Source organism: Gymnodraco acuticeps, unplaced genomic scaffold, assembly GCF_902827175.1.
Source record: "Gymnodraco acuticeps unplaced genomic scaffold, fGymAcu1.1, whole genome shotgun sequence".
Lineage (NCBI taxonomy): Eukaryota > Metazoa > Chordata > Actinopteri > Perciformes > Bathydraconidae > Gymnodraco > Gymnodraco acuticeps.
The window spans coordinates 37,821-56,983 of record NW_022989800.1 but is presented as its reverse complement, the minus strand read 5'-3'; the positions used below and the strand labels follow the sequence as shown (position 1 = coordinate 56,983).

Below are 19,163 nucleotides of genomic sequence, written 5' to 3'. Positions count from 1 at the left end.
CGCGTCATTCTCACACGCAATGAGTGGTGGGAGGGAGGAGGAGGAAGAGGAGGGTGCAAACACTCATACTGTGAATGGTTTCAGATACACTACTGGAAAATGGCTCTTTAGACATTTGGTTGATTGCTCATTGACTTACTGAAATAATGGTTAAACTAAACACTATACAATTGATTGCATTCTTTTTTAAAGGTTACAATTCCATTCATTTCCCTATAATTTAATTGTCGCTCCTAAATATGAATGTAAAAATGTATAAAGAAAGTTGAAGGGGGTGGTTAGAAAATGTATGCCATAGATGTAAGGAGATTCAGGAGAGTCATTTTATAAACTGAACCTCATTTTCCTTTTTTACTGCATGCTTGAATGCCAATTAAAGCATAAACCCACATTATTATCTGTTATTCTGTTATTACATTTTCGTGTGAACTTATGTAGTTCCAACTACAAAAAGTAAGGATTTAGACGAAGTGATACATATGATTTTGTTACGTTTTAGGGGGTTTAGCCCCTAAACATGGCAGATCCACCCCCATATATCAAGAGGTATAGTATTGTCAATTACAGTAATGTCATTTAAATACATTTCTGTTAAGTCATTTCATTTTCAAGATGTTAAGTCAGCAGATTTTAAAGTGTTATACCACTTTAAGAGAGCAAACAATACTGTCGGCATAATGTTATAGTAACCTTTAATTATAATCCATTTGTTTTATATTCATAATGAATACATAAAAGATGCTTCATTCGAGGTATGGTCCTACAACACCCACAATGCACTCTTGATGAACCATTTATTTTCTCAGTGTGCTATGTTGGCGTGAGCGCGCATCTGAACGGTGAGTGGAGCCCCCCATTCTCAAATGAGAGCTGCGCGCTCCCGCCGCAGGAGAAGTGAACGCGCTTGAGGGGCTGCGGTCCCATTGACGGTTCTGTCTCCCTGACAGCAGCATCAGCATCAGCGGCGGCTGCACAACCAGAAGAGTCCGCCTCGCCCAGCAGCCAGCAGCAGACTCAGCCGGGCCCCCCCTCTCTGCCCGACCTGAAGGAAGGAAGCGACATCCCACTCCCGTGTGCCATCATCCCGACCGACTGCTGGAGATATGTACTCCCCGTGAAACCGAGGTGGTGGAGGGGAGAGGCGGGCGGTGGGGAGGGGGTGGGGGGCGAAGACAGCGGAGCAGCGAGAGGGAGAAGGAGAGGCTGAAAACCGGGAACCGAAGTGCTACAATCACCGTCACCGCTGCTACTACTACTACCGCAGCTAGCAGCGACACATTGCTGCTCCCGCCGCCGCCCTGGGTGCCCCCCGCCGCCGCCATGGGAACTCCGCATCAGTCGCTCCAACCGCCGCTTTGTCCGTGGGCCATGTCGTGATCCGTGGGCTCCGCAAGCGGGTTTTCTCTCCGTGATCCCGACCGAGGCGAGGAGGCGAAAGGGAGGAAGAGGAGGAGGAGGGAGGGGAGGAAAGTGGTGGTGGGGAAGATGTTCGCCTCGGTGGGGCCTCGGGGCGCCCCTCGCCCACCCGTCGCCCCGGCCATCCCGGAACCGGACCTGAGCCATCTGACGGAGGACGAGAGGAAGATCATCATGGCTGTGCTGGCTCGGCAACGGGAGGAGGAGGCGAAGGAGGATGCCATGTTAAAGTAAGAGAAAGAGAGAGAGAGAGAGAGAGAGAGAGAGAGAGAGAGAGAGAGAGAGAGAGAGAGAGAGAGAGAGAGAGAGAGAAGAGAGCCTCTCTCTCTCTCTCTCTCCGTCTCTCTTGCTCTCTCTCGCTCTCTCTCTCTCTCTCTCTCCTGCTCTCTCTCTCTCTCTCTCAAAGAGAAGAGACTTGGCTTGATTTCCTATTATTTCCGTTGTCAACCTCAGGGTCCCTTCTTCATTGTTTTTCAGCATGTGGCAAGCATTGTTGTGTGTGTGTGATGGTTTGTGTGGTGTGTGTGGGAGTGTGTGTGTGTGTGTGTGTGTGATTGTGTGTACGTGTGTTGTGTGTTTGTGTTGTGTTTGTTCCTACATCATCTGGGTCCCTCCACTCCTCACTCAGCCCTGTAGTTGTTTGGGGGGGGGGGGTGTGGGGGGCATGTGTAACTTTGCTCAGGAGAGAGAAGAAGAGTTGGTGGGAGGATGAAGGGGTGTGTCACCACACCATCATCATCAGCAGCATCATGCTCCACTCAGATGAAAAAACAAGGTCTTATTTCTCATGAGAACTTGTCTCCCTAACATCAAGTGGCTGATTGACTTTTATTTCATTTATAGATGCAGCAGGAAATGGCAGAAGCCTCCCTGGCGTTGAGTGTAGTAAAAGTAAAAGCCCCTCTCTGTTGGTTTTCTCTGTGAGCATCCATCTCAACAGCTGCTGTTCCCAGCTCTGGGGTGCGGTTGAGCCTTTCCCAGCCGTATGCACTGTATGTAGGCCAGTGCTCTTGCAACACACACATTGCACAGGCTGTTATAGAACCAGTAGGGCCTGTAACAGTGTGAGGAAAGGTGCCTGTGTAATGTCATTCTGAATCAGGAGTGACTTACTGTATGTTCACTGTGTGCACCCCCCCCCCCCTCCTTCTCCTTTTTCTCTACCATCACTGTAATCGGTGTAGAAATCCACCCCCCCCCCCCCCCCAAGTTAAAACGATGCCTTTTCTCACGTTTTCGGCATGGTGTGCGTGAAGCTGCACGAGAAAGATAGACCGACCCACCTAAGCGAGGCGCTCCTCAAGCTTTACGTCCCTGTTCTATTTTAAGCCCTCTGTGCGGACTGGTAGCCCAGCGCTGGAACGGAAGATCGATTCATTGCATCTAAAGAAGGAAATGTCCAATACATGGCTCCGGCTATATATTCCGGCTAAGTGGCTATGCATCATTTTCAGTAGTTTATCAGCAGTCGTGGATTCATTCATATCAGCGGCTGCACAGAAGGCAGGCTGTCAGCACATACATGTCTTAACCTATATTTGCTTCAGCATCGTTTCCCCTCATCACTACTTGGATTGAGATCGCTGTAGCAGAGCAGTGTGTGTGTGTGTGTGTGTGTGTGTGTGTGTGTGTGCCTTTACGAACTGCACTGAAAAGCTTTGCACTGGTTGACTAATACATTCATGGTGAGTGTACTAGCAGTAGGGCAGTGTGGGTTGTAATGCAGAGAGGCAGGGAATAAACTACTCTTATGAGCATTTTTAAATACACTTACCGTCAGATGTGTTGCTTTTCATAGCCACTTCTTACTTCACTGATTAAACTATTAGCTCAATGGAAGTGAATTCTGGCATTGTCTTACAATCACCTCATGTCAGCATTAGCCTTAATAAGTCAAATGTATAATTTATTTAGATTTCACTGTGATAGTAAATGTCAGCACCCTCTTTTTGAAGGTAATATCATGTGCTGAATGTGTCTCAGTCCGTGATAAATACACAGGAAACACATTGATATCCATTGTTAAAGCTTAAGTGGATGAAAAATGTAAGGTGCGTGGTGTTTTTCGCATCTATTGACTATAGATGTGCAATTATACTCCCTATATTTCCTATATTTTAGATATTTTAGCTAATCTATCTACAATGCATAGCAAGGATTCAACAATATCAGTATTGTTTCAGAAGTAACATTACGGTATGCAAAATCCTGCTGGAAAAACCTATACCTGTGCTATCTGTACAATACATCTTTGTGTGATTGGGATATTTGTGTATACAAGGTAACAGAAGCCAAGGAATTGGTCATACACAGCGGACCCTTACGGCCCGTCCACACAGCGGCGTTGGAAGAAGCTTCCAACGCTTCTGCCCATTCACTTTGAATGGGGTGACGTCACTTTTCGCCGAACTGCATTGTGGGAAGCAGAGCGGAGCTTTCCTGGCGTTTCAGGCTGCAAAAGTTGAGCAATGTTCAACTTTTGAAGCTTCTGAAGCTTTCGGTGGAAGCGTCAGCCAATCAAATCATATGCCAGTACAAGCTCTAGCCAATCAAACCGCTGCTTGTGTGTCAGGGGCGGGAGATTCATGTGATTGGTTGTTGGTTGAGCTTCAGACACGCCCAGCTCCAAGCTTTTCTTGAAGCTGTAGTGTGGACGGGGCCGTTACCCTAACCTAACCCTAACCTGATATGAATGACTGGGACTGATAACGGAAACACAATTGTATTTAAAGATAGTGTATAAAACATGCTTGTTTTTGTTGAGGCCAGTATTGGTGCTGTTAGCAATCCGAAGAATATAAATGGTGCGTCTGTGGTCATTTTGTCAACCATGCTGTAGTATTTAAGAAATGTGAATGTATTTTATTCTGTCTTTCATTGGCTTCCTTTCATTTTCATTCAATTCAAGAAAGTAAATGAAAACCAATGGATCCTTAAATGTTGGAACACATACATGAATCACAATATAAGTATGCAATTTGGAAATAGGCAGCGCACTTTCCCAGAGTAATCCGAGGACGTCCCATCTACCTCAATCACTACTTATTTTAAAAATAGCATAACAATGCAGCGGGTGGTGAGAATCCTTAAGAAGCAAAGAGATATCACCGGTCCTGTTGCGCATAAAGTGTCTCACAATCAGAGGGGCACCTACAGTGTTGACGATGAAAAGACATGTATGCTTTAGAAAGCGTGGGTGTTGGCGGGGATTTTTCTCTCGAGTTTCCTCTGTGATCTGACGGATCAGAGAACACTGTTCATGTTTATGGATGAGATGGTTTGGAATCACATCGTGAATGTGTGAGCGGACATATTGAAAGCGTGTCATTGTTGTCAAAAGCTGGCCATCGACGCCTTTAGGTATATCTTTGGCGCGGCAATAAGATTTTTTTTTTTTTTTGGGTTTGTTTGGTTGGAACTCAGAAAACTATCTGTACTAGGCTGCTATGCGTTTCTAACCGAATGACACAATTCATAATAAGTAATGTCTTCCTCATTTCCTGTGTTTCAGAGAAGAGAAGCCTATCCAAGCAAGAACGGTGAACCTGGTTGGGCAGAAGAAACCTCCGCAACAAAATGATGTCCGGTGAGTGGCAACAGATATTTTTCGACCAATTTTTTTGTTTACTTGGACTTTAAAAAGAAATGAAATAGATGCTTTTGCGTCACTTTTACTTACTTCTGCCTGAGTGGTCCAAAAACAGCCGGCAATCAGGAGCTGGCAGTCTGTTTTTTTTTTGCCTCACATTCATGTTTTGTTGTGAAAGCTATTTTACACCTTGGATGAGTCAACAGTATAAAAGACAAACTGTTGTTCTGATGCTTTCTTATGCAAGCGTGAGTTAAGCCTTTATGATGGCATTTGTATGGTCGTTGAATGGCATTGCAAAGGCACCTCACCTACACTTTTTGATATTTACCAACTTTCTTGCCCTAGTTTGTTCCTACATGATCACAACAAAAGAAGAAAAAAGTAACATTTATGCATCAGATCTTCTGTAGGGTTAATATTTGGATTAAGGCAAACATTCAGTTAATATAGTAGTTTGACGTTAGCTTGTATAAAAAGTGGCAAGTGTGACGCATCACATAAGGCTAAACAAAAGCTTGGTTTTTCCACATGGGGGTGGAGACTTAACCCTAACCCTACTCACAATCGCTCTGTAAGCTAGTTTGCTGGCTGTTGGCTGAATTGGTCGCCTACCAGACTAGTCACGTTTTCCACCCCTTTGCATCAGATTACAATAATAGCCTGTTAGGACTAGACCGTTTTTGACAGTAGGAGGGATTATATCTATCACCTAGGGGTTTTTAAAGTAACTAAACTTGTGAAAAGATAGTGTAAGTGGACAAGCTATAGGAAAGTTTTCAGTATATGAAAGGTAAATCCAAACAGGATGGATAAAAAACCTAAGGTCGGCGTTAAGTAAGCGCTGCAAGCTAGCTCTTATTACAAAAGTCAACATGGTGGTTTGTAACCAGTTGTTCCAACAAACCAATCTGAATCTGCTAATCCTCCAGATGTTGTAGCAATAATATTTTAACTATGGCTACTTAGAATCTTGAGTACTGTAGTATTCCATGGTAGATGACAGACCAAACAGAAAATCTGTAACTTCTCAGAAACATTTGAATATTGGTTAAACTATACCAATAATATCGATAACGCATCATGAGGTTATCGAAGCAACCCGTGATGTTGACTGACATTGAAGTTGTTATAAAAAAGTGTACTCTAATTTGCAAGTTCACATTGGGAAATATACTTTCAGCTTCAGAGATGCCAACCTCTTTTCTCCTGTAAACATGCAAATCATGGATCTTTTCTATCGAAGCCTTCCAACTAGCATCATACTGAGGCAGGTGGTTAGCGGTTAGCTTACACTGAAATATTGACTCCCACCTTGTCTCAAATTAGTGGGGATGGATGCTTGATGGGTTGATCAGGAGCCCTTCTTTGTAACAGCTCAGCTTGGTCCCTCTCGCTTTGTATAAAGCCTGGTTATTTTGTTGGTGTTTTCTGAATTGGAGCCTTTTTTGAACAAGACGTCTCTTTCCCTCTTTGATGTTATGGGAGCATCCCTGTCCCCACTGGCTTACAAAATGCGAGTTTCCGCGCGTTTATGCTCGCAGTGACCTCTGCAGCCAGTAATGTCTTTTTTCCTGCCGCACAATGATCAAAGGATAAAGCTTGTTTATGTCTGCACTTAATGTGTGTTGGAGTGTGTGTGTGGTGTGTGTGTGTGTGTGTGTGTGTGTGTGTGTGTGTGTGTGTGTGTGTGTGTTTTGTTGGATCAGAGTAGAGTGAGGTGGGATTACAGAGTAAGTCAGCTGGAGCACATCTGCTTCTCTGAGGAATCCCACAATATGGCCCCCGTTTGTAACATTATATGCCTTTTCGGTGAGTATTCCCCACATTATTCACAGTCAGTATTTTATCACTGTGCCTTTTGCAGGGTCCATTCACAATATAATGTCATGACAGATATTTAAATGAAAACCACAATAAAACAGGAGAACTGTTTGAGGCTATTTTATGATTTCTAATGTTTTGTTTTGGACAGAAACTATGGTGTGTTAAAAAGTGTTAGCTTGGGTTTTCACTGGAACTTTCTGCATTGGTTCCCCCACATTGCTAACACTACGGTCTGTCTATCTTAAATAGGGAGAACTGATACTATGATATCAAGTCAAAGCTAAATATCTTTTAAATACATGACCATTCTTGTTTTTCACAAGTCCCCTTAGATTTGTCAGGACTCCAGACCAACCAGCGTCATATCATCCAATAGAAAAAGGGCCACATTGGACTCACTTTCAACTCTTCCACACCCAATTTTTTCTGCTAATTCTACATTCGAATAACAAATCCGATTTGAAATCGACAGGAGAGCTAATTAACTTTAGATGTAAGCAGCCAATACAAATAGGTTAATTATGGTTAGGGTTAGGGTTAAGGGGGTTTGATTCACACTAGAAATCATTTATGGTACATTAGATTACATTATATGTTATCGTGCTGACACTTTTATCCAATGAAAAAATCATAAATACAGTTTGAAAGAGATTTTTTCACCCAAATATAAAATAAATATGAGAGAGAATTATGACCTGTTTATTATTCTCACAATTACCAGAATGCAAACAATAATAAAAGAGAGTGTATCTTGAATGACATGGAATTCTAAATTTAAATTAAACATGTTAAGGTATCAAATGAGAATTTTTGGAGTCTTTTCTGGAATTTGTGTAAACTACTAATGAGATTTTACTTATTGTGTGTACATTTGACAGCTAATTTAAATGCAATGTATATTTCTGTTATTGTGACATCCCCAGTCTGAACACAGCTTTACAATGTTGGTTTAGAGTTATCTTATTGAACTGAATTTTTCATTCTCTCACACAGTATAACCAGTGAGTGAAAGGAACATAGAGTTAGCCTTCTTATTTTATTTCAATAGAGAAACCGTTGCAATTTGTCAGTAAGTTTAAGCTGGAAGTAAGCTGGAAAGCTGACAACAAGATACATGCAAATGTAATTCAAGATCGATTGCTTTCTTTTAAACTAGAGATTTAAGATTATTTGGCATCCTTGGAATTGACTTGTTCTAGCTGATAAAATACCAACGTGGTAATTTTATGAGCATGTATGGTTAGCATTCATAGCTGGGACTTAATTAACCCAATCCACATTTCTTAACGTCACTGGTCATTCCTGAACTAATTTTAGTAAGTGAAATGCAACAAAGCGCAGGGAAACTCTGGAAGGCAGACATGAGCTGATCGTTGTGTATTTCTCAAGGCATAATATTTATTCACAGATGTCTGAAGGAAATAAAGTGGGCAGGGAGAGCTGGCAGGTGATGGTCACTTCCTGCTAAGTGTTTGCCAGGTTGTTCGGCAGAATGGACTTCTGGTGATCTGTCGATGTAAACGCTCAAGAGAAAAGGCCTTGTTCTAAACATGACCCATTGTACTATTGAGTTCATCATCCGAGAGTTTTAAATAAGCCCAATAGTTGTAGAGGTTTCTGAGCCTGTAGGGGAACATGTAATCCTTTAGCTGTAGTTAATCATTATATGCAAGGCTTTCAAATGATAATATCACTGTGTTATTATCGAGCGTGCGTACCTGAATGCACTCTTATATGTTCTCTTGAAGGTCCACCATTCAATATATCAGTGTCACATGGAGTTTAATCAACTCATTTAGACCCCATTTACACGGGAACGTTTGCGTTTACGCACCGTATGCGTTTTCAAAAAAGTCTTCCGTTCACACGCATTTGATTCATTTAACATGTCCGTTCACACGAGACCGCTCGACCCGCTGGAAACGCTGTAGTACATATGCCGGGCCTGTATGTGGCGCTGCTGCCGCCACAAAATACACCAAAAGCAGCGAAGAAGACCCCGGAGCATGGTTGCCATGGTTGCCCTTCTGTTTATTCTGCGGGGTGAACGCATGGATGTATAATAAGAACTGGATACAGCGTGGGAGGCGGGGCCTCATTCATTCCTATGAGAGTTGCTCATTGGCGCATGATGATAAAATGGCCCAACTTTTGAGAGAGCGAAACGTCACAGATTACCCGACATGCCTGAGAAGTACCCGTATGTGAGCTCATAGCGCATGCGCACCTGTAACGTTGAGGTGACGTGCAACAACATTAACCTTTCTGTTGGTCGCTTGTTAGCAGACCCTTCACGCGATGGCAGAGCGAACAGGTACAGGCAGGGCCCATAATGATAGCCCTATAGTTTAAATCTACTACCCACACATGAACATATGGAAATGGATTACTATTTTAAAAAATAAATGTATTTATAAATGTATTTAGGAACCTATCCATGTGATTTTTAGTGGGGGTCGACCTCAAATCCTATAGGGGGGTCCAGGGGCATGCCCCCCCCCGGTAAGATTTTATTTTTTATTTTGGAGTTAAATGCATCAATCTGGTGCATTTTGAGGGGAAAATAAAGAGACTAGATATATGGAAACACCTATATTAAACAGAACTGTATACATTTCAATAATCATAAAATCATGGCCATAACCAATAACATACCATTTCCAATATGAAAAAAAACACTGAAACTTGTTTATTAATTTATTTTTGGTTCATTTATAGTTGTGAGTGTGTCTGTGCTCCTGAATCAGCCTCTCCTGTCTCCCTCCTCTCCCCCTGCTCCTCTTTGAGGCAGCAGCAAAGACTAGTTTTCTCTCAACAAGTTTTAAAAGTGTATATTACCTTTTTTCACCTAGTTAACTTTTTATTTATTTATTCATGTATATTTTACTAATCACATTACATTTCATTTAGCTGACGCTTTTATCCAAAGCGACTTATAATGACCGATTACAGGGACATTCTCCCTGGAGTAACTAAGGGCTAAGTGCCTTACTCAAGGGCACACTAGTGGTGGTGTTCCTGGCGGGATTTGAACTCACAGCATTCCGATCTTCAGCCCACCTCACTATCCATATTAGACCAATCACTACCCTCTCAAATGGAAATATGTGTTTACATAAATGATGACCACACCGTTTGAGAACCACTGAGAACTTAGACTAAGTTAACTATCTAAACACTCAGAGAGTCCTTTACCTCACCTGAGCTGAGGTTATCCCGAGCTTAAATGACACACAGAGACCAATCAAGGGCTTTGATTTATGATCTGTATGACAGTGGCCATGTCGGCAGGCCACATCATGTGGACAGCCAGTCACCCTGTGTGAGGCAGGCCACTTAACAGGCCAGAAGGAGGCAAGATCAGAGCAAGGGAGCGAGGGATCATTGTCCACAAGTTAAAAATAGAAAAGAAAAAAAAAAACCTAAACGGGTCGCGAAATATACTTGGGCGGCCGTTAATATACCTGGGCGGCCCGCCCAAGTATAGTCTATGTGTGGGAAACCCTGATATACAGTGCAATAAGCTTCTTAGTGCAATACGAAGCTACAGGGACGTTAATAACGTCGGTAATATTAACTTTATTTAATACAACATTTACGGTAAAAGATTTAATCATACAGCCCATGTAGTATAATAATGAATTACAGTAAACATGTGCAATATATCCATTATTACAGCTCCGTGGGATGGCAGTAAGACGATATGGGTCCGTTCTTATTGTGCATCCATGGGTAAAGATAAACGCAACTCACATTGGTTTCTCAAACAGCATCTCTGTAAACTACGTGTATTCACTGAATTTCACTCTCTGCCTTTAACGGCTCGTTGTAGCTCCAATAGCTCCAGCCCCCACCCTCCCTGTGAGCACAGTGTGCTCTGATTGGTCGGAACCATGCTGAACACGTAACTTGAACGTGCCGGGCGGCGCGGTCCCATGGGTTAGATGCGCGTTCATAATGCAGAGGGAAATAACTCTCAGAATAACGTTATTAGCACATTTTTACAACTTGAGGAACGAATGTTTTTAATAAGGGCTATACAAGTGTTCATACCGGGTAGTTTATTTAGTTTAAAAAAAATTATCCAACGATTTACAGACCACTCTTTCCCCATGTAAGTCAATGGGAAAAAGTGTTTCCGGGCCTGGCAACCAAACGGAAGTGTAGTACCGCCGTTTGGCCACCACAAATATTTTCATCTGAGTCCGGCGCACTTCCTGGGGGCTTGGGTGGACGGCGTGTGCTCCGGCTGTAAATCTCTCCGGTAGTCCACCAGCAGATGAAAAACATCCACCTCTCCGCCTCTTCCAAGGGACGAGGGGACCATGTGGCAGAGTTTCCGTTAAAAAAAATTGTCTGTTAAAGTTGAAATCTTCCGGACAAAATTTGAAAAGTGCCGGTCAGAGGTCTTCTTTGTTATTTATTGAGCTTTAAAACAAATCGATAACGACTCTTTATAATAATATAAGAATAATAAACGGAGCCTCTCTTTTCCTCCCCCTCTTCTGACAGCCCAGCAGCAGATCTCTGAGCAGGAGACGTGGGGAGAGGGAGACGTGGGGAGAGGGAGGCGGGGCTATTTCATCGTTATCAGAAAATGATCGTATAGATAGAGGCTTACACACGGAGCCGTTTGACCCCCCAGAGCGTTCCGTTTGCAGATCTATCCACCTTTGGACCCGTTATAGTTTGCGGGGTCTGTTTCTATCGTTTTGTTACGGCCTCGTGTTAACGAAAGGGCTATACGCAAGAGAAACTATGCAGATACAACCCGTATCGTCCTCGCGTAAACGGGGTCTAAGTCCCACTTCCTCCATTACTATTTATTTTTTGGGACACCAACCAATAACTTACAGCTTGACATAAATGTAGCAGTAGCAGGGTGTTTTTCTTTCTGGAAGAAATTGGTGCAGTTCAATATGTCCCGGTCAAGACAATTATCCTAACCCTAACCCCCTGGAGAAATGAGAGAAATAATCTGTGTTTATCAGGTTTACCACAATTGATAGGCAGGTAGATTTCAAAAGCGGCTGCTACAATTCCAATTCAATGATTGAAAGGCATGATCTGCTTTTCCTGCTTTTCTTTTACACCAAAATGTTTGTCTTCTGGGTTTTTAAAGATGTTTTCAAATGAGCTACCAATGTACAAGAAGTGACTTAATGACCTGCTAATGAGTGTATTTGCCACCAACTGTTATATGAAAGTAATGCGGACCATTCACGTGGAATGGTCTTCAAATGCGCTAAACAGGATGTTATTTAAATGTTGAAATGATTTTCCTGGTAAAAAAATATTGTAAACTGTAATTAACCGATAACAGAAACCAAGCAGAAACAGAAACCCTATTGATTTAGATGTGCTTGCCTTTAGCACCACAACACCTGACTGGTAGGTTTGGTCAAATTTTGTGTCAATACTTCTCACAAGCGTACATTATACTCCTGTCCGTCTTGTCCGTCCCCATGTATGCACAGTGAACCCCATGCTCCTGTCCAGGCAGCACAGATGTACAGCAGTGTAAAGGTGTTTACACTTCACATCACTAAATAGGATTGGCCAGGTGTCTCCTGAAAGCAGGGTTCCATGGCGATGGCCCAGAAGCCCCGTAGTAACCTCAGTGACCCCTGGGATTGGCAAGTAGTCATTTCCTTATTTCCTTCAGGGATGCACTGTTATCCTGGTCCTCCAATGGGTCTCGGCTCCAGCTGGGACCAGGGGAGGGACTTGACTGACTCTCACTTACATTTCTGTATGCTTGAGAGAGTTCCATCTTTACTGGATGGGGCGTAATGCTTATTTATTAACTGTGGTAATGGGTCATTTTTTACTTGACTTTGATATGAACCAAGCGTTTTATGATCACACTTTGGAGTATACAGCATGGATGTATAAGGAGTACTGGATACAGCGTTGGGGGCGGGGCTATTATAATTTCTATTAAAGGTCCCATGTCTTGGCCATTTCTACTGATCATAATTCCATTGTTGAGGTCTACTAGAATAGATTTACATTGTTCAATGTTCCAAAATCACATTGGTTTCTCATACAGCATCTTTGTATACAGTAGTATGTGTATACACGCCTTGTTGGAGCTCCTGCCCCCCCCCCCCCCTTCCTATGAGCCCACTGTGCTCTGATTGGTCAGCTCACCCACTCTGTTCTGATTAGTCAACCACCTTTACAGCTGAACATCAGTGTTTATGTTTTACAATGGCGTTTGTTAGCAACCAGAAAATGACACCAGTAAGGACAAACAGATGAGGATGCTGCGTGGGGTCTGGGTGCCGTGTTGGCGGGACGTTGCAGGGCTCGCTGGTCCGCCCTGTGGGGCTCGAGGAGCGGACAGTGTGAGGTGGATTACTGGTGTAGTTTCCTGGTTGCTGCGTGGGTTAGTGGTCCGCGGTGTCGCGCTGGTCTATATCCAGCATCCAGGGGAACACAGCGGGAAATCCACCTCATACTTTCCGCTCCGGGAGCCTTGCGGGGCGGACTCGTGAGCTCCGTAATGTCCCGCTAACGATGGCACTTATGGCGCATTTCCACTGCAACGGGGTAGCCCCGTTTAAGCGTCCCTAAGCGTCCTCGCTCAGGCCTCGGGCTGCCTCGCTGGCCGTCCGAGGCCGTGGCGCATTGCCATTACAGTTTAGGACCTGAGGTAGCAACGCAGTGTAGGCGGGGCAATCGGCTTTGTTTTTGTTCACATTTCGAGTTGTTCCGTCGAGCTCCCGCTGGATTTGATCATCCCCAATGAGATGTAGGAACGTCGTCACCTCCTCGGTCGACCACGGTGTGCTTTTCTTATTAGACGTAGCCATTTTTGTAGCTCATCCGTTTACAAAATGCTGTGTATAAAAATGCTGCAAGCTTGCTTTTAAATATATATGCGACGCTAGGGATGAACTCGCGCGCGATCTTGTGATGATTCTCTCTGACCAATCAGCAGTCGAGAGTGTTGACGTCACTAGTTCAGCCCTGGTCCTGGTCTGAGGGAACCACGATTTTATGAGGCCGGAAAAAGAGGGAAAAAGTACCCGCTAGCCGGTACTAGGCTATATGGAAAGGCCACCAAAAACTGGCCTGGCCGCTTGAGGACGGTTAAGGACGCTTAAACGGGGCTACCCGCTGCAGTGGAAATGCGCCATTAGTCTATATCCGGCATCCAGGGAAACACAGCGGGAAATCCACCTCACACTGTCCACTCCGGGAGCCTCGTGGGGTGGACTCCTGAGCTGCTCGGGAGTCCACCCTGGCAGAGGGTGTGCCTATTGTTCGATAGCTGTGTGTCAATTGGTATATTTGGACTTAGTGACGTCAATAGGCCCCGGAAGAAAAAAATGGAACAAGAAAAATCTCCAACGAGGCGTTCTGGGGCAGCATAGACACGTCTTTTCTGTGTTAGAGTTCTACTCGCTACAGGGTGTACTTTGAGGGTTTCTGATTCTGCAGACCGTTTACATGCAGAAAAAGCTACATAACACACAAGGGGACGGGTAATAACCAGAAAACCATATGATGGGACCTTTAAAGTTGTTAGCGGTGCATGAAGCAAAAAAAGGAGCGACTGTAGATTCAAAAAGCACCTGGATCTTGCGGGACTAGGGCCAATAGAGCATGCGTTCTTGTGTTCCCTAAGCCCCATGTTGGTTCCGCTGGCCACGGCTCAGTGTCCACTCCAATGAATGGAGAGGAAAAATAACTCTGAATTTGGCTTTTAGCGAATATTACAATTGTTAGACCCTAATGATTTAAAAAAGGACTATAAGTGTTCGTGCGGGGTAGTTGATTGAGCATTAAAAACAATTACTGATTTACAGACGTCTATTTTTGGTCCCAATGACGTCACGGACTGAAACGGTCCCAATGACGTCACGGACTGAAACGAAAGAGGTATAAATCTCCCCGCATGTATAAAACTGAAGTCAAGCAAAATAACCGCTCCTCTTCCACTACTAGTTGGAAATACATTGAGTCACTGCAGCTTCTAAAGTTAGTCCAGTCTCTGCCGCAACAACAAGCCACTGACATATTGTTGCAACACAACAATTTGATATATTTCTACAGTAAATGTCACAATTCAAAATTAAAAAAGGGGGGAAACCATTTTCATATTGGATATTCTTGACTTGGCAACTATAGCTGCAAAGATTAGTCAACATAATCAGTATCTATTTGGATAATCGATTTAATATTTGAAGGGAATTCTCTTGCAAAACATTTTACATACCCAATGATTCATCTAGAAAAGAGTCAGCAGATAAATGGATAATGAATTTTTTTTTGTGGCAACCCCATCAGATCAAACCTTCTATATGTATGGCTACATAGCAATGCTTCATGTAATTGTTTGTGTGGAGGAGTATTCGGGTATCTGTGTGCGTATACATGCTGTGTATGTCAGTGTGTGTATGCTGTGTATGTATAGGTTTGTTTGTGCTGCCTGGCTGTGTATGGCGTTGCCAGGCCATATGGAGCTCTGTCTGGGGAGCACACTACCCACTTAGCTCTGCTGTTGGCTCTGGTGCTCTCTCCATCTGTCCCTCTTCTCTCTCTCATCCCGCCCAACATCCCACCCTCTGTCTATCTCTTCCCCGGTTTTTCTCTGTATCTTTATCTACTGTATTGTTCTATTTATCTTTCTTTTTGTATTTCTTGGAGGCTTGTCTTTGTTGTATTTCCTTTATGTAAGTCTCTTCTTCAGTCTTCTAAACTGTGTGCTTAACCCTTCCTTAATTATTTGACCAAAAACAAGTGTGTGTGTTTGTATGTTAATGTGTGGGTGTGGGTGACAGACGCACTCTTCTTGGCACATTTGATTTTATTTTGGGGAAAATGCTATTGTTTTGCTCTGCTCTTGAACATTCACTGAGTTGAGAATGGTGAAGAGGTTCAGAGTTTGTGGCTGTTGCTGGTCAATTTTTCCAAATGACAGGTTGGGATTGTCGTAGCAGCTTTAAAATCAGCTATGGTCTAGAGACAGGGTTCATACACTTTTTCACCAATGATTTTCAATGACTTCTCCATGACTTTTCCATGACCTTTACCTAATTTTCCATGACCAAAAAAACGACTCTTTCTCAGCGGTACCACTGAAAATGGTTTATTTGAACATGGAACAGGAAAATAAGGCCTGCATCTGAAACATGTGGTGCCTATCTAAAACAAATCGGCTTACTAGCTTCTACACGCTAAAGCAACTCAAATCTCTCACCAGCAAAACACCTCGTCAGTTAAATGCCATTTTACGTTTCATTACTATACAGTCTTTATTATAATTATAGTATTACTATTTCGGTGATTAGATAACATATACATTATATTTGATGCAACTTTAGTTACATTTCCATGACTTTTCCAAAACTTTGGGAACATTTTTGTTTTCCATAACTTTTCCAGGGCCGGGAATTAGCATTTTTAATTTCCATGACTTTTCCAGGTTTTTAATGACCGTAAGAACCCTGTAGAGAGAATAATCAGTAACAGGTGTGGGGGGGGGGGGTCTATTGTTGTCAGCTCATTGACAACAAGTGTTAACACAGTACATGTTACGGAATCCTCCCTAATATACCCCAGCCTTCCCACATCGAGCTGACATTAAAAAGTCCAGAGACTTCATTAAGAGTAATACGATTATTATGTTTCTTGCGTCATTATTATTATTTTTAATTAGTTTGAAGCAGTATTTATAAGACATCGGGCATGCAGTAGCACATGGTATGCTCATTACATTTACCTGAAGTGCATTGGGATCAATTATAAGCGGATTATAAGCATGGGTGCACATAACTTTTTTGCCCTGGTTCTCAAAGGAGCACCTGGAGATGTTGCTTGGTGCTCATCCTTAAAATGAAATAAACCGTAACTTTTGAGGGGGTCTTGACTTTATTTGCCAGACACACGGCACTGAACACACATGCAGAGGTGAACACAGAACACACATGCAGAGGTGAACACAAGACAACATTAGCACGACCAGTAATCCTACAAGCTGTCATCACTACCCTCCTGACTGTTCTCCTCACTGTCTTCCTCTCTGTCAGACATGGTAGCTGATGATAGGCCTACTACTTTCTCTCTGGTTGAGTCTGCGATTAGCTGCTTGCATCCACAAGTCAACAGCTGGGTTTGGGTCGAAAGTCTCTGTTGTCATCTTAGACAAGTGGATGTAATCAAATAAGTATGTGAACATAACCAATAACCTACCATAGCCAATAACAAATGAATGTAACTTATTTTATTTGTGTTGTTCATTCATATCTTATTTTACCTTAACATTTATTTATTTATGCATTTTTTTTATCTCTCCAGTTTTAAAGGATATTTTTGGTTACTGTCCTATAGTATACATTGGAATGATTTAAAACCTGTTTATCCCAATAATTATAAAGGAGAGCCTTGGAAATATGTGTTTACATAAATTGTGACCAAACCGTTTGAGACCCACTGAGATAACTTAGACCAAAGGGAACTATCTAAACACTCAAGATTACTTTACCTCACTGAGCTGTAGTTATCAGCCTCTCAGTCTGACTGGAGAGGACTCTCCCTCCACATTATTGTAGAAACATCTTCTTCTAATATCCGTTAGAGCAGCTAGCACCAGATTCTAATAACAACAGCGCCGGTACCGGTGCACCCTCCCTCTCTCCCTCGCTCACTCGCATTTTGGCTGTGAGCTGCGGGTGCCAGATAAGCCAACATCCCCCATTTTCATCACTTACAGCGCCCATCGTACAGGGCAAATTAATCGTGTAACCGGGGTGAAAAGGGTGTTACATTTACTTAATTACAGGGGCGGATCTAGAAAAATATTCATGGGGTGGCAAGAGGGTGGCAGGAGAATTTCAGGGGTGGCATCCCCTGGCAGAAGTATGCTGATTTAATCGCAGTCATATCAATTAATGTTAACTTGGAATGTGGCACATCAGTAAAGCCTTACATATAAATATATAAGGTGGCAGACATAATTGAATGAATTTTAACTGAACAATAACTGAATGAGTTTGACTCTTAGACCAGCAGGGGTACTCAGTGGCGACTGGTCATTAGGGGCAGCCCCACCTAGTGTCAGCAGAAAGTATTACAAATAATGATTACAAAAAAATTAGCTATCAGCAAAAGTCTAGCCTTGGGATTTGCGATCTGCTCCAAAATATAACAAGTTCATCTTTGGCCCAATGCTTCACTATTTAAGTAATGTACCACAGTTGTATTTGTTGAAATCAAGCCACCATTCATTCTCTAGAATTAATTGCGCAGTCTGCAATTATTTGGTACTGTGAAAAATGTTAGCTAGCTAGCTAACAGCAGTGAGTGATCCGGTGATCGCACAGCAGCCGTGTGCGATTTAAAACAATACTACACTCAATATTAATAAGTAATTTGTTTATAAAAATATCCATTAGCCAATAACCAACCAAGGTAACACCCGTCCACCTTAATCCCCTCCTATTCCCATCTACCACCAGAGCATTACCACTCTTTTCCAGAGAGCAGTGGTTCATTGTTTGCACATTTGGATTAGTGGCATTTACCGACCGCTGCAGTGATACTTTGCTTGTCTATCGTTTAGGACATGGCAGGGTCCACTGGATAGTAGTAATTCACTGTCTGACTGTCACACAAGCAACTGATGCATATCCCCCATCCCCATAATTGAATGGGTTTTAGTCTGAATTGACACTGTTTGGCATTATTAAAGTTTCTCTGGAATTAAAAGGGCGATGTTAGCATAGCAAACGAGGCTCATCTGACTCTCTTGACTATTTGTTGATATCATATTGTTGCATAAGTTGTTCATATTATTCATTATGATCTAACTTGTGATAGACTGACATGGAAACCTGTGTAGCCCTTGTATTGATTCCACTTGATAGTTGCTATAATGAAAACAACAGGAAAACCTATGCAGCTCAAACTGTGTGCTGTTCTTCAAAAAGGGAAATAACAGATGGTCATTAAATGTAAGGTAAAAATAAACAGCATCACACTATGCCTGGTTAGTGTTGCCTGACTTTGTTTAGGTGTGGCGTTCTTAATCGGGCACCAGCTCCGAAGCGGCCCGGGAAGCGCTTTGGTGGGAAAGGGTTACTAGAGCACCATTGGGTGTTTGTTTTTTTAAACCAATCACTTCGCAGAGGAGCGTGGGGAGTGGCAGCTCAGTTGCATTTAAAGCTACAGACACAGAATCAGCACTTTTGAAACAGGGCTGAAACAGAGGGGTATATGGCATGCTACAACGCACAATCTGTTTGGTAATTCGAGCCAAACACTTCAGAAACATGTTTAGTATATAACTGAGAACTATAATATATATTTGAGAAAAAGAGTA

At 42.8% G+C, this 19,163-nt stretch overlaps 1 protein-coding gene across 1 annotated transcript in view; it reads left to right on the top strand.

The window, feature by feature from the left end:
* Positions 1–820: 820 nt before the first annotated feature.
* Positions 821–19,163, top strand: part of LOC117551492 (regulating synaptic membrane exocytosis protein 1-like) — a 35,660-nt gene continuing 17,317 nt past the window's right edge. The window contains exons 1-2 of the mRNA XM_034224410.1: positions 821–1,646; positions 4,928–5,002. Of these exons, the coding sequence (XP_034080301.1) occupies positions 1,486–1,646; positions 4,928–5,002 (236 nt within the window). The 5' untranslated portion in view covers positions 821–1,485. The remainder of the gene's footprint in view (positions 1,647–4,927; positions 5,003–19,163) is intronic.